At 40.9% G+C, this 15,057-nt stretch overlaps 1 protein-coding gene across 15 annotated transcripts in view; it reads right to left on the reverse strand.

The window, feature by feature from the left end:
• The window catches only part of LOC114642585 (NACHT, LRR and PYD domains-containing protein 3-like), a 1,142,003-nt gene that overhangs the window by 1,039,417 nt on the left and 87,529 nt on the right, over positions 1-15,057 (reverse strand). For all 15 annotated transcript variants that reach the window (XM_051921799.1, XM_051921798.1, XM_051921797.1 and 12 more), the window contains 2 exons: positions 14,670-14,735; positions 5,503-7,234 (listed from right to left, as the gene is read on the reverse strand). In XM_051921799.1, the coding sequence (XP_051777759.1) occupies positions 5,503-7,234; positions 14,670-14,735 (1,798 nt within the window). The remainder of the gene's footprint in view (positions 1-5,502; positions 7,235-14,669; positions 14,736-15,057) is intronic.

Below are 15,057 nucleotides of genomic sequence, written 5' to 3' on the forward strand. Positions count from 1 at the left end.
TTGGAGCGGCCGGAGCGCGTTCTTTCTGCTCTGGGCGTCGCCGAGTCAACACGCGCGCGTAGCGGTCATTTAAATTGTGATTTTATATGTAAGCATATTTAAATATATATCACAGATTTTTTGCTGGTTCGCGGATTTCTGCGGACAATGGGTCTTTTAATTTCTGGTACATGCTTCCTCAGTTGGTTTGCCCAGTTGATTTCATACAAGGGACGCTATTGGCAGATGGCTGAGAAGCTACCCAGCCTACTTTTCTCTCACTCTTGTGCTGACTATCTGTGATCCTGACGTAGGGGGATTGAGCAGGGGGGCTGTTCGCACACCTAGACGATACGGACGCTCGTCTAAAAATGCTGAAAGATTATCTTCACGTTGCTATCTTTTGTAAAGCTGATTCCTGAAAAGACATGCTGCACGGTGCTTCGCATACTTAAAAGCTCGAAGGGCACGTATTGATTTTTGACTGAAAAACAAACTCTCTCTCTCTCTCTCTCTCTGTCTCTCTCTCTCTCTCTCTCTCTCTCCCTGCTCCTGATGGAGGGGGTGTGAGCTGCCGCCTTCAACAGCTTTGTGCCGCGGTGCTTCGCATACTTAAAAGCAAACAGCCCTATTGATCTGTTTGCTTTTCTCTCTCTCTGACATTATCTGCTCCTGATGCGCACTCCTTTGAAGAGGAAGATATGTTTGCATTCTTTTAATTGTGAGACAGAACTGTCATCTCTGTCTTGTCATGGAGCACAGTTTAAACTTTTGAAAAGGAGACAAATGTTTGTTTGCAGTGTTTGAATAACGTTCCTGTCTCTCTACAACCTCCTGTGTTTCTGCGCAAATCTGTGACCCAAGCATGACAATATAAAAATAACCATATAAACATATGGTTTCTACTTCGCGGATTTTCTTATTTCGCGGGTGGCTCTGGAACGCAACCCCCGCGATGGAGGAGGGATTACTGTATAAGCAGATATTCTATTTTTTCATTTTCACAACTTTTTTCCTTAGATAAGCCGCGGCTTATAGACAAGAACTTAGGGTACTAACCTGAGATAAGAATAGAGAGAGCACACGCATTGAGTTGGCGTCAGCTTCACACAGGAGGATTTATTCTTCCTCTGTCTGCTGTACTCTGCTCTATGCTGCTCGAACAAGGAGCGCCCATCCAACGACTTGGAGGTGGGAAAGCAATTAACTCATTTAAACCAATGGTGAAATCAAACAAAATCCTTAAAATAAATAAACAGGTTGAATAGGGGTGCTTCTGTTCTCTCAGTCTCCTTTTAACCTTTTAAGTCTCTTTTACTCTGTCATCCTTTTGTTAATTTATTTCTGAGTTTACTTTTCTTTTTCCACTCTAAATGTACACACATCCATTTCCTCTCCATCTTTATTACTACACTATGTTGTGGTTTAAGATGCTGTAATGTACACACTAGATATATCTGTCCCAACCGACGTTCCACTTTTATTTAAAAACACAGAACTTCTTTATAACCAGAGAACACCTGCTGTCTAACTTATTGAAACAGTTTAAAAAAATAGTACAAGTTTAAAAACACAAAGAGAAAAATCATTATTGTTATTATTTAATATCTTGTTTAGTTCCTGTATGTTTTCCCAGATGTAGTTATGGCTGTGATGTACGAGCCGCCATAAGACAGAAATGCAACAATGAACAGTTTTTCTAGAAGGAAGTGACGTTTTAATTTGAGAAGGTTTTTAAGTTTGGTTGAGCTTTCTTTATAAATGAGCATTTTTCAAGAAAAGGGTTAGACATTTGGCTCAGTGTGACTTTGGATTAAATTTATATTTTTGCCCTCAGTTTATTATAAATAAGTGCAGTAATTATTATAAAATAAAGGTTGACTTTAAGTCAATTTAAATTTGTGCATTTTTTTCATAAGTACTAATTCCATCATGTAATATATTTTGCCATACTGAAATCGTCTGCGGTGGGCTGGCGCCCTGCCCGGGGTTTGTTTCCTGCCTTGCTCTCTGTATTGGCTGGGATTGGCTCCAGCAGACTCCCGTGACCCTGTAGTTAGGATATAGCAGGTTGGATACTGGATGGATACTTGAAGAGTAATGTAATAGAAAAAATATATATTTTAAATTCATTGTAAGTATATGACTTTATTGATAATACACTATTAGAGTATCATTATAATGTACAAGTCAAGACAAGTCAGGGAGCATGCACTGGTACATAGCGTTGCCACACCCACTACACAACGAAACAACTCGGGATCCTGGTTTGCAACCTTTCAGACAGACACATGGTCCAGTCCCACCCTCTGGAAATTACCTTCTATCTGCTGCAGCCAGGAGTTACATGGGTGACCCCTTGGCCTGGTCCAGCCACTCAGCTCCCCAACAATGAGGATCTTACAAGCTGGATCACCCCTCGGGGAAACACGTCACATGGCCGTAGTGCCGTAACTGATGCTCCCTCACAATGCAGGTCATGTGCCTCATTTGCAGACTCCATGAGCAACACAAAGTCAAACCAACAGTTCCCAAGGATTATATATATAATCTATAATATATATAATATATATAATGTACTATTTTTAAAATTTTAATAAACTTAAAAGTATGACCAAACACTAATAATATTGTTTTAAATATATTTTTGAGATATTTCAAATACATTTATTATTAAAATAAAACATAATAACATTGCACTTGTAATAGATAAAAAGTACATTTATAAATCCACTGTAAGTATTCATAAATTTTTTACAAGTACATATAAAGCAATACAATTTAATTATACTTTAGAATCCTTAAAATATTCCCACTTTATTATCAGTCAGTCAGTCATTTTCCAGCCCGCTATATCCTAACACAGGGTCACGGGGCCACTTTAGTATGTTCAAGTATATTTAACATCAATAAAGATGATATTTTGTACACTCTTTGTACAATTTAAATACATTTAACACAAAATTAGATGTTCCAGTTTAACACATTAGCAATATACTTATCGTTAGTCCTGGCCCAAGTATATTTTTTCATACTTTAGCAATCTAGCATTCAGTACACTTCAGTATACTTTTGTTTTGTTTTTTTCCACCTGAGCTATCAGACTGATGACCTTCTCATGTCACTGCTGACCACACAGAGCTGGCACACCACACAGTGTCATGGCTGCCAGTCCTGATGGTGTCGACTCTCAGCTGTGACTCCATCACAAATCTGCTGCTAATGTCCTGCTGTCGTATGGACAGGCCAGTCAGCTACGTGACGATCATCGGGGGGTTTACTTCTGACCTGCTTTACACCCTAAAGACCTTAAGTAGTCAGTGAAGAGAGTGGGATTTGACCCTGAGGCCTGGAGATGTGGGGTAGCAGTGCTCACCTCTGTGCTGCCCCCGTGAAGGGATCACTTTGACTAAAACGAGTTCCAGAGGTGAACTCCATATTTCTACAGCAGGGCTTCTCAAACTCAGTCCTGGGGGTCCACTGTGGCTGCAGCTTTTTGTTCCAACCCGATTCATAATCAGTGACAACGTCTGATAACACTCATCTCATTTAATTAGCTGGTATTTTTTCTCTTATTCTACATTCAGAAAAGCACCACTGTCTGATTTTTACATTTATAAGACATTTAGAAATGTTTCTGCATTTGCTATAGATTTAAATGAGTAACTCCCTTTTGTTGCTTTCATTATATTTTTCATGTTTCTCTGTGCAGTTTTCCCCCTTCACTGTATTTTAATAATGACAATTAAAAACGAGCAGAGCAGACACGCTGACAAACAACACTGAATCATGAAAGGCTGCAACAACTTTAGTGTCAGACCCACCAATTAGAAAATTATGGAATAATTAAACAATAAAAAAACCTGAAAAGGTGGAATGAAAATCAAAATAAAAGTATTGGTACATTTTCATTTTTTTTTATATTGTACCCAAAACACAGCTCTTGGGATATAACAGTTCACTTAATTAGCCCAGGAGTCCAATTAAAAACAGAAGCTGCTTGGAACAAAAACCTGCAGCCACAGGGGGTCCACAGGACTGAATTTAGGAAGCACTGGCCTACAGTATGGTGCAGGCAGCTGGAGTTCCAAGGTTAGTATTATTTATGAAAACTCCAACTAAAGCGACAAAAAGGTGTTTTATTTGACATTGAAAGTAAAAGTTGAGTGAAAACAAAAGCTAAACTAAAATTAAAATTGCATACAGAGAACGAACTGAAGTGAAATAAAAATCTGCTTTTTTCAATTTTTTTGAATAACCAGACTAGAGCTCAACAATCAATTAGTTGACAGATTTTGTTGTTTTCCATTCCTGTAGCTCACTCTCTCCGTTGTTTTCTGTGTGTTTTACAAATCTGTTTCTTTACTTGTGCTAATTGTATATTTATGATCATCAATACTCACCTGAGAGTCTGTCCCTGCGCTATACACACACACACTGTATGCTATTGTATTGTACTCCGCTCAGCTCTGGGCGACACTCCAAGGCTGGACCTTCACCTCCACTCACCGGTGGGCGGGCGGCCGAGCACTTGGACTGACGGACTTTAGCAGCACAGAAGGGTCTCTGAAGTGTTTGAGGGTCAGTGCTGTCTCTTCATGGCGCCTCTTCATGCTCAGCGCGGACTCCTTCATCACCGACTGCTCACCACAAAGATTCTGCTACAGGCTGTTTATTCTCCACCAACTCTACACTCTTTATAATCAGCATTTTAATTTACAAAGATATCACTTTACACTATCATGACATACTGAGCACCAGTGTCTTCCTCGGACCCTGTCACCTGCTTAAAGACATTATCAGGGTGGGGTTTGGTATAAGGTGTGTTTTGCTTGCTTATCTCCTGACACAGTTACACACCACTCCTCATTTATTGATGAAGACCCTGCACAGGTTGAGTCCCTGTTACTTGTCATTGTTATATTGACAATAAGGTGCATTTGATCTTCATGTTCTCCAAGATGGAGGAGAGTTCCATTATTGCAAAACTGAACATATTACTAATTTGTAACTTAATTATTGTGATTACAGTTATTCATTCAAACAGCTACTAATAAACACTTTTAAAATTAACACACTACATAAACTACAAAATGTGATATCAATGTACAGACATATCTAACATCCAACCATCCATTATCCAACCCGCTATATCCTAACTGCAGGGTCATGGGGGTCTGCTGGAGCCAATCCCAGCCTACACAAGTTGCAAGAACAGAAAAACAAGTTTTCTAGAACTTTCTAATGAGTTGTACTTTTCTCATTTCTCAACAAAGAGGGTCTAATAGTGAATTTCTGTGCTGAAAGATTCATTCAAACAAGCCGAGTATAAATTATTATTTGATTTCTGTTGTTATTTAGCTGCTGTTGTGGCTTGCAGGTAGCACTGTGGCACACAGCAGTGTATGTTCTGACATGGATCCTCGTCTATTTGTAGGCCTGACACCCCCTGATGGACACACTAATGTCACCCTCTGTGTCCACAGACAGTCAAACTAAACTCATGAAGGTTTTATTACTCACTCAATACGTCTGCAGCAGATGAGCCCTGGTGCCAGTCTCATGATGCACTCGGAGGTCAGATGTGTGTATTTCAGGTCGAGCTCCTCAAGTTCTCCACAGCAGCTGATGACAGAGCCTAGCACAGCACAGTCCAAAGGAGATAAAATCATTCTAGTAAAGTCCATCTTTAAATCTTTCCCAATGGCGTCTCTAATTAATCTCTTATTCTGAGTCTCATAGAGCCACTGACACACTCGCAGAACTTCACCTTTATCTTCACCCTGTAGCGCCTGTTCAGCTTTCTGCTTCACCCACTCCAGTATCCTCTTTGCTGTTTTCCTCTCAAACTCTCCCAGGACTCCCCCTAGTGTTTTAAACACAGAAGGCCTGGCCAGTCCTGCTAAAAATTGAGTGAGAATCTCAAACCGGCCATCTTTACACAAGTCCAGCTTCACAAGTAGCTCCTCAATGCCCCCTGATGGATCGAGGTAATATGATAAGGCAGCCATGAACTCCTGCAGGGTGAGGTGGTAGAATGTGTATGTCGTGTGCTCCAGAGTGCTTTCCCTCTGAAGGATTTCTTTGAGGAACCCTGAGAGGAATGTAGAGGACAAGACAACTGTCTGGAGACCAAAGGTGGACATCTCAAACTTGTCATAAAACACAAGAGTCTTGTTCACCACTCCATAATAAGCCATCTTTCCTAGTTTGATCAGAATTTCTCGCTGGTCTTTGGCTTCTCGCTTGTGTTTGGTGAGGATGTTGTGAAGGAACATCACAAAGAGCTCAGTGACAGTTCTGGGTGCGGCTCCTCGCTCTTCTTCAGGTGTCATGAAGTGGCTCTTCAGCACAGAGCAGATAATCCAGCAGTACGAGGGGTTGAAGCACATTGTGTACAGGATGGCGTTCTCCTCCACGTACTGAAAAGCCTCAGAGCCTCGATCAGCATCACCAAAGAACTTGTTAAAGTACATCAGCCTTTGTTCAGGGAAGAACCCCAGGATCTCTGCAAATCGATCAACTCTCTTCATGGCCAGTGTTTCCAGGGCTGTTGGTCTGGTGGTTATCAGGACTGTGCAGCCCGTCAGTAATGTCCTTCTGACCAGGCTGGTGACCAGGGTGTGTACAGGAAAGTAGTCCTCCTCTGGGTTTGAGCAGAGCTTACTGTGTGTAAAGTCCAGTTTGTGTTTGTACTCATCCAGTCCATCAAATATAAAGAGGAGAGATTCAGGTTTCTGCAGGATTTGTCTCAGTCTTGGGTCATTGAGATATTTATAGTGCCTTACAATCAGCCTGGTCAGAGGCATCTGTGGTTCTGTCTCTGTATCTAGTAGTGTGAGCTCCCTGAATTTAAATAGAAACACAAAAGCAAACCTCTGGTACTGAGTGCCTCTGGCCCAGTCAAACATGATCTTCTGAACCATGGTAGACTTCCCAATTCCAGCCACCCCACTGACCACTACAATGTGAGGGTCTGTCTCACTTCCAGGACTCCTCCTAAAAAGCTGCTCTGTCCAGATTCGCTCACATTTCTCTTTTGTCCGCTCCTCTATTAGCTCTGCGTGAGTCTTCCCCATCTTCTCAAGTTCATGGAGCCTCTCACTGTAGGTTCTTTTGAACTGTTTAAAGACCATCAGCTCTGTGTATCGACTCTCAAAGCCCACAGCTCTGGTGCATGGATCTCCAAGAGAAGCCTGATCCTCCAGAGATCTTGTAGATTCGGACACACCATCTCTGTGTATCTCATGAAGGTCTGAAAGTGGTGAAGAAAACTTGTGAGAAAAAAATAATATGGACTTTTTGGGGGCTGACTTTGATGTTTGGGAGATGCCATCTGATCCAGTACCTTGCAGTCAGGGTCACTGAACTTGAGGAGGTGGCTAACCTGTGGTTCAGTAGGAGATTACAAATCTTGCCCAGGTGTCTTTTAGGGAGATAGCATGCACCTGGGAGGAGACTGCAAGCAGACAGGTAGAAACAGCTATGTCATTGTTGGACATGCAGTACACACGAGGCTACAGGTGCACACTGTTCAGAGTTGAGAGCTGCCAACCATTTTCAGGTGTTTGTGGGGCTTGACGCTTACTCTATCAATTTTGTGGTGGAAGAGCCCCAACGGGTCATTTGCAAACCAGTCATCCCAGAAAGACAAAAGTACTGAGAGTACAGGACTCAGTTACCAGAGGGATTGAGATTTAGGTTTGTGTTCTTGTGTTGTCAGACTCTTGTAGGGTGTGCTGCCTACCTGATGGACAGTTGGGACACCTCCTTGGAAGAGTGAACAGGCTGCCGGCAAGAGTGGAGTGGATTTAGTTTTCTTTGGCCACAATAGAAAAGAAGGCAAATGTGTGGGCAGAGTGACACTTTAATAACACTCCAAGCTGAGGAGTAGAACTGATACAGTGGTCTTCTCTGAAGTTCTGAGTTTTCAGTTCATATAAGACTGAGGAGATTAGAAAGTTTAAATGCGTTGTCATCTTGGGGTAGGATAGAAGGGCACAGGTTTATGGGGCATTGGGGTGCCTGGAGAAGATACATTTGATCAGGAGGCACACCAATGTGGGGAGTGTGGGGGGTGTTGAGTATGACATATAAGATGATAACTAAAAGATCAGGGGGAGAGAGGGTAGTAAGGAGGTTAGGACAGGCCAGGTTTAAAACATCACATAAATGGATCCCCACAACAGTGTAAAAATAAATACAAAAACAATTCAGAACTTTCTACTCAAAGAGTTAAAGGTAGTTGAGTAATACATTGAAATTACTGGCCTTAAATGCAATGAAAAACAAGCGAACTGTACGAGTCATTCTGTGTAACTGAACATGCAGTGGACTGAGAAAGTATTCTGACTCCATCCCTTTCTACAGATTTTACTCTTTTATAGATTTAATTTTAAATAGATACATTTGACATTTTTGCCTAACAATCAACACCCTAACCCATAATGTCAAAGTGAAAACACATTTTCAGAAAAGTCTTCAGATTTATTAAATACCAAAAACTGTAATCTCTCATTAATAGAAGTGTTTAGACACTTCATTTAGAACTTTGCAGAAGCCCCTTTGTCAGCATTTCCAGCTTCAAATTTTCTTGTTTAGTCTCTACAAGCTTTGAAGACTTGTATTTGATCAGTCATTCTTTCTGGCAGATCCTCTCAAGCTCAATTAGATAGGATGGTAAATGTTAGTAAACAGCCATCTTCAGGTCTCTCCACACATGTTTTATGGGGTTAGACTGGGCCGCTCAAGCCTACTCAGAGACTTAAAAAGAAGCCACTCTAGCATTGTCTTAGCTGTATGCTTCAGGTCACTGAACAGTCACCCTAGTGATGTGCACTCAGGAGCAGGTTTTCTTCAAGGACCTCTCTGGATTTAGCTGCACTCCTTATCCCCTCAATTCTGGTCAGTCTCCCTGTCCTTGTACCCCCATAGCAAGATGCTATCACCACCAACCTTCACCATAGGATTGTATTAGACAGATAACAAGCAGTCCATGGTCTTTTCCAGACAAAATGCTTGTAGTTCAGCTTTTGTCTCCCCAGATGAGAGATTCTTTTTTTTCACGCTCTCAGAGTTCTTTATATTGTCAAATGCCTTTTATTTCACAGGGGCTTCCATCTACTAAATCACCAAAAGATGCCTGATTGATGGAGTGCCATTTTGATGGATATCCTTCTGGCAGGTTCTCCCATCTCAGCAGAGGACATCTGAAGCTCTTAGGGTGGCCATTGGGTTGTTGGTCACCTTCTTGACCGAGGCCCTTCTTGCCCAGCTACTCAGTATGGATGTATAGAAAAGACTCCATGAAGAGTCCTGGGGCCTCATGCATAATGCCGTGCATAGAATTTGCACTATAACATGACGTAAGCACAAAAGTTGAAATGTGCTTATGCACATAAAAATCCAGATGCATAAATCTGTGCATTCACCAACTTCCGCGTTCTTCCGCTACATAAATCCAGTGTGAAAAGTAACGCTCGTGCACGCACCTACTGTCCCAAACTCCTCCCAGAATTAGGCCTCTTTGAATATGCAAATCAATATGAATAGCCCTTAAGCTTAGTGTTCTGTGAAAAGGCAATGGGAAAAGCACGGGGGAAAATATAAGAATTTCAGCGAATACCAAATGGAGGCAAAGAAAAACGTACTATTTGTTGGTTTAAACAGTGGTATAAACAACAAAAGGAAGCTGATTGACTGACATAGCGTGTCAGAGAAACTCGAAAGCTCAAGTTCACAGAGTGAACACAAGTGCCCGAAATAAAAAAGAAATTGTCAGATATCAAAGTCGACATAAAAAGGCGAGTCGTAGCCCACCATCTGAGTGTCATATGAAAGCTTATTAGGGTACAGAGAAAAAAAAGGCACACCATGGGGAAAAAGCACGAAAAGTCAATTTCAATCTCAAAATTTCCACTTTGATCAGTTAATACAGTTTATTTTGTCATTGAAGTAGAACATCATAAACTTCATCTTACAATTGTTTAATTAACCAGTTTCTCAAATCACATCGTAATTAAAGTAACACGTTAAATACTTTGTTTTGTATGTGTTCTTCTATGTGCTCTGTGTAAGTGAATCACTACGTGCTTCCGTTCCTTCTCTTCCTCCGACAGGACACAGAATCCATTACATTCGTGATATTACAGCTCTCTGAATAACTAAAATACTGAGATGTATACGTGATATCATTTTCATGATGATAGGAGTTAAAGCATGTTATTAAACATGCGCGACCTTCGATGAAATAATTTATTGCAGCAATACTCAGGAGTGGCTCTAGGCTCGTGGCGGCCCTGGGCAGAGAAAGAATTGGTGGCCCCTTTGCCCGCCAATGTCAATATGGTATCTTATGCATGGTGGATGGCCACGTCCATTGCGGACACTGCATAGCCGCCTCGTGCTCATGACACAAGCGTTTAACTTCTGCCGAAATTTGCAGCTGCGTTTTTAGCTGTGTCGTTATTTTCTCTTTCTGTTTTATATTCAATATATATTGGCATGGGGGCCCCTGGGATTTGGCGGCCCTGTGCAGGTGCACAGTTTTCACATGCCTAAGGCCACCCCTGCAGTACTGTCTCTTTCAAAGTACTAACCTCCAATTCCTGTCCTTACTTTTCTTTCTCCAAGTAACCAATCGCCACACAATCAGCTCTGTAATAGACGTTAAGCCTTCTGTAAGCTTAAAACGCCGATTCTTCAAAACTTTTAAGGAACATTGAAATATCTTCGTAGTACATGTTTAATTACTCTATCCTTCACACCAGTCCCAGTGAAGCATACAGTGCAAAGCAGGAACAATCCGTGAGCGGAGCGCCAGATCCTTGCTAGCGTAGCAACACAGTGTCCTTTAATTAACAATATAGATTATTTACATGAAGTTAAAGTTTTATCTGTATAATATAATAAACATATTTTGCTGCATTTCAACTTAAAAATGATATCGTCATCATATGTAAATACGCGCTTTATAAAGTGGGGCAGGTTGTGCAATATTATAAGTATAGTGCAAGTTTACATTGAGGTAATTGTACTTATAAGTACAAGCAGTTCTACAAGGAGCACTTGATGGACTAATTGAGTGCATTTAGAGCTCTTGGGATGAAACTCTTTCTGAACCGCATGGTCCGTACAGGAAAGGTTTGAAGCGTTTGCCATGTGAGAAGCAGTTCAAATAGGATGCATGGCTGAAGCAGCGTGTGCATGATGCTGTATACCGATAATTCTCTTTCTGATCAGCTGCTCCAAGTGGTGCAGTGAGAGTAATATGGAAAAAGATTATCTATTGTGGGAAACCCTAACGGGAGCAGCTGAAATAAGAAGAAGGTGCAGTGAGAGTAACAATATTAAAGCAGTTATGGTATTTGGAATAGTTTTACCATTCCGTGGACCATTTTATTGTTACTGGTTAATTACAATCAGATACATTAAACTAATAAACAATATGCGGTTAATTTCAGTGTATTTATAAAGCCGCGTCAGGGACTTGGATCTGAAAAAGAAAGATAAATCACACAGGAACAGTAGCACTGCTTTGACGCTGGGTGCCGCCAGTCTGAAAAACCGAGTGGAGAACTTGCATACGACAGGGTATGCGGTACCGTGGAAATGTGGTTACGCAACATTTCTTTGCGTACGCATCATTTATACATGAGGCCCCTGGTGTTTTTAGACTTCTTCCATTACACAATAAGTGTGGTCACTGTGCTCCTATGAACACTCAAAGCTTTACAAATGAGTTTATTCCTTGGCTTCATTCCATGATTCAGCACAACTTGATTATGAAGGTCTACAGAGAGTTTTTTGGACTTCGTGACTTGTTTTTGTCCTGATTTGCAATGAGAATTATTGGAACTTCTATACACAGGGACATGTGTGCCTTTCTGAAGGACGTCCAATCAATTCAGGGGGCCACAGGTGGACTCTAATCAAGTTCTTGAAACATCTCAAGGAGAATGAAAGCAAACAAGAGGCTCCTGAGCACAGTTTGGAGTGTCACAGCAAAGGGTCCAAAGACTTCCAGGAATGAAAAATTTCAGTTTTTGATTTTAAATATTTTTTGCAAACCTTTTTAAAAACATGAGGTCACTTTGTCATTAAGGGTTATTGAATGTACAATGAAGGGCAGAAATGGCAAATTTCTCCATTTCAAATTAAGTCTACAACACAGTAAAATGTGCAAAAAGTGAAGGGGTCTGAATATGTCCTGAATCCTGCATTTGTAATAATATAGCCGTAATAGAAACTCTGCTAAATAAAAGAGACAGGCTGGAGGATAGCATAGACAGTTACCCATTACTGAGGAACAAGTAAAAGTGAAAGGTGTAGGAGTCACCATGTACAGTATATAAAACACAAGTTAAATGCAATTGTCTTCAATTAGACGGTGAGCCGCAGCTTAGTGAGGATGTTTAGCACGACATAACAGCATTAGGAATCAAGGCCTCATATTTGGAGTATGTTACTGACCACCTAATGAAATCAATAGTTTCAATTTACATTCTTTTATAATATAAAAAACACCAGTTTAAAGGGGGATTTTACAGTCATGGAGAGCTTTAATTACCTGAACATTAACTGGGCTAACCTTACAAATAATTAAGGACAAGAACAGGAGTTTATAGACATAATGAGTGACTGTTTAGAACTCCGTATGTTAAATCATGAAATATGAGGGGAAGACTGTCTGGATTTTGTATTTTCTAATATTCAGGATACAATTGAAGGGATGGATGTGATTGAACCACTTGGGTCAAGTGACCACAGCATAATACAATTCACAACTTTTTTGGCAGAAAACATAGCAGGGAAGCTGAAAGGGAGTTTGAAAGAAATTAAAGATAAAATAAAAGATGAGACAAAAAGAGTCTTTCAGTATTTTAGTAGTAAAAGAACAGTCAAAAGCAGGTGAAGAGTATCAGGAATAGTCAAGGGGAATCTACTCTAACCCTTCTTGTCCAGTGCCACTGTGTGGTAAGACTAGTCCAGTTTGTTGTTTATATGGACACCCAGGTATTTGTAGCTCTGTACAACTTCAACATGCTAGCCCTTGATTAACTAATCTCAGAGGATACTTGGCTTGCCAGAAGTCCACCACCAACTCTTTTGTCTTGCTGATGTTGAGCTACATGTGGTTTCTTCCTTCACCACACGACAAGGTCATCCAGAAGCCTCCTGTACTCCGACTCGTTTCCATTAATAATGCAGCCTATGATGGAGGAGTCATCCGAGAATTTCTGTACATGGTGAGCGCTGGTATTGTACTGGAAGTCCTTTGTGCTGAGAGTAAACAGGAAGAGAGACAGGAAAGCTCACTGAGGTACTCCAGTAATACACACCTCCATTTCTGACACACAGTCCCTCAGCCTCAAAATCTGCTGTCTGTTGGTCAGGTAGTCCATGATCCAGGACAAAATACAAAGCCTTGAGCTTTTTTCCCAGTCAGTGAGGCAGAATTGTGGTAAAGGCAATGGGAAGACTCAAAGAACATTATGCTGACTGAGGTGCCGGCTTTGTCCAAGTGGGAGTAGACTCTGTGGAGCATGGAGATAAGAACATCCTCAAAAATCATCTACATGTGTCTGATAGGCAAACTGCAAAGGATTGAGATGTTCTGAAATCAGAGGTTAGAGCTGTTTGAGGACCATCCTCTCAGTGGTCTTCATGATGTATGTAGTAAGAGCAACTGAAGTCCTTGGGAATCACTGGATCACAGCAGTGAAGAACAGGAGTGCCAGTGAACAGTCAGCATGGGTTTAGATGAGGAGATTGTGTCTCATTAGTGAGGTGAAATTGTATGAGGAAACAGCAAAAGCAGACAACTAGACAGGTGAAAAAGAAGTGTGAATTAAGAGCTCAGTCTGGTATTGGTAGATAATGTACAGTCAGTTGATTTTTTACAGAAGGATTTGGTGAGCGTAGAGATTTGGACACAAATGTGGCTGATGATATTTAATGTAAATAAATGTAAAGGATTACATGTAGGAAATTAACATTTTAAATAAAAATACACAATGGGTATGGAAGGTCTGAAAGTTGAAAATGCCCTTTACAAGAATGGCCTAGGAACTGTAGTGAAGTGCTTATCACTTACATCAAGACAGTGGACAGAAGCCATGAATAAGGCTAGCAGGATGCCAGGCCATACCCCCATGTGGAGCACATTAGGTTATACTAAAGCTTTATGACACACTGGTGAGACCTCATCTGGAGTATTGTGTGCTGTTTTGATCTTCGAGCACATAAAGTCTGTTGCAGCAGTAAAGAAAGTCCAGAGAAGATCAATAAGGCTGATTCAAGACTGAGAGATCTGCTCTATGAGGAGAGACTGAAGGAACTGAACCTTTTCAGCTTAAACAGAGGCAGATGAAGATGTCCTAAATGAAGTTTTTAATGTTATAAAAGTAATTTTTATTCTGGATACAATTATTTTACATTAGATGGAAACTTGATGAGGAAGAATGTCACACAGATATTAGCATTTTTCTCCCCAAATTGAACAACTGACAAATGGAAAAAGAGACCAGCCACTGTGGAGTGTAGGATCTAAAGCTGTCAGTGTTATTTTGGAACAGATTAGAGGAAGAGGACTAGTGAGCTTATTGAGCTGAATGGCCTGACCTTGTCAAAATTGTTCTAATGTTCTAACTGAGGAGCAGATGACCGGAGGCACAAGACCAGTGACTTACTTTTAATTTGAGTGTCAATGGGAGCGGGCTGGAGACTGGCCTGAATGTCCTTCAAGAGGTCTGGTCCTGGTGAAATAAAAAGATGAGTCAATTACAGCAGTAAAGGGGCAAATTAACAAAACTATACATAATTGCAATATGAGGTTTACAACCAGAAAAATATCAAAAGCTAACAGACTACTGATAAGGTGCACTTCATTTGGCCACCATATACAGTTAATGCCTGAAAGCAAAGAGCAAACCACCAATGTATTTCCACGTTAGGAGGTGTTTGATTAACTGTCCAGGAAAGAAGACCAGAAAATGACACACCAGACAGCATTATGAACAGCAGACATATTGCGTGATTATCATGCTGAGGAGAGCAGGTACTCTTTACTAAGGCCTC

This window comes from Erpetoichthys calabaricus (genome assembly GCF_900747795.2).
Source record: "Erpetoichthys calabaricus chromosome 1 unlocalized genomic scaffold, fErpCal1.3 SUPER_1_unloc_25, whole genome shotgun sequence".
In the NCBI taxonomy this organism is placed as follows: domain Eukaryota; kingdom Metazoa; phylum Chordata; class Cladistia; order Polypteriformes; family Polypteridae; genus Erpetoichthys; species Erpetoichthys calabaricus.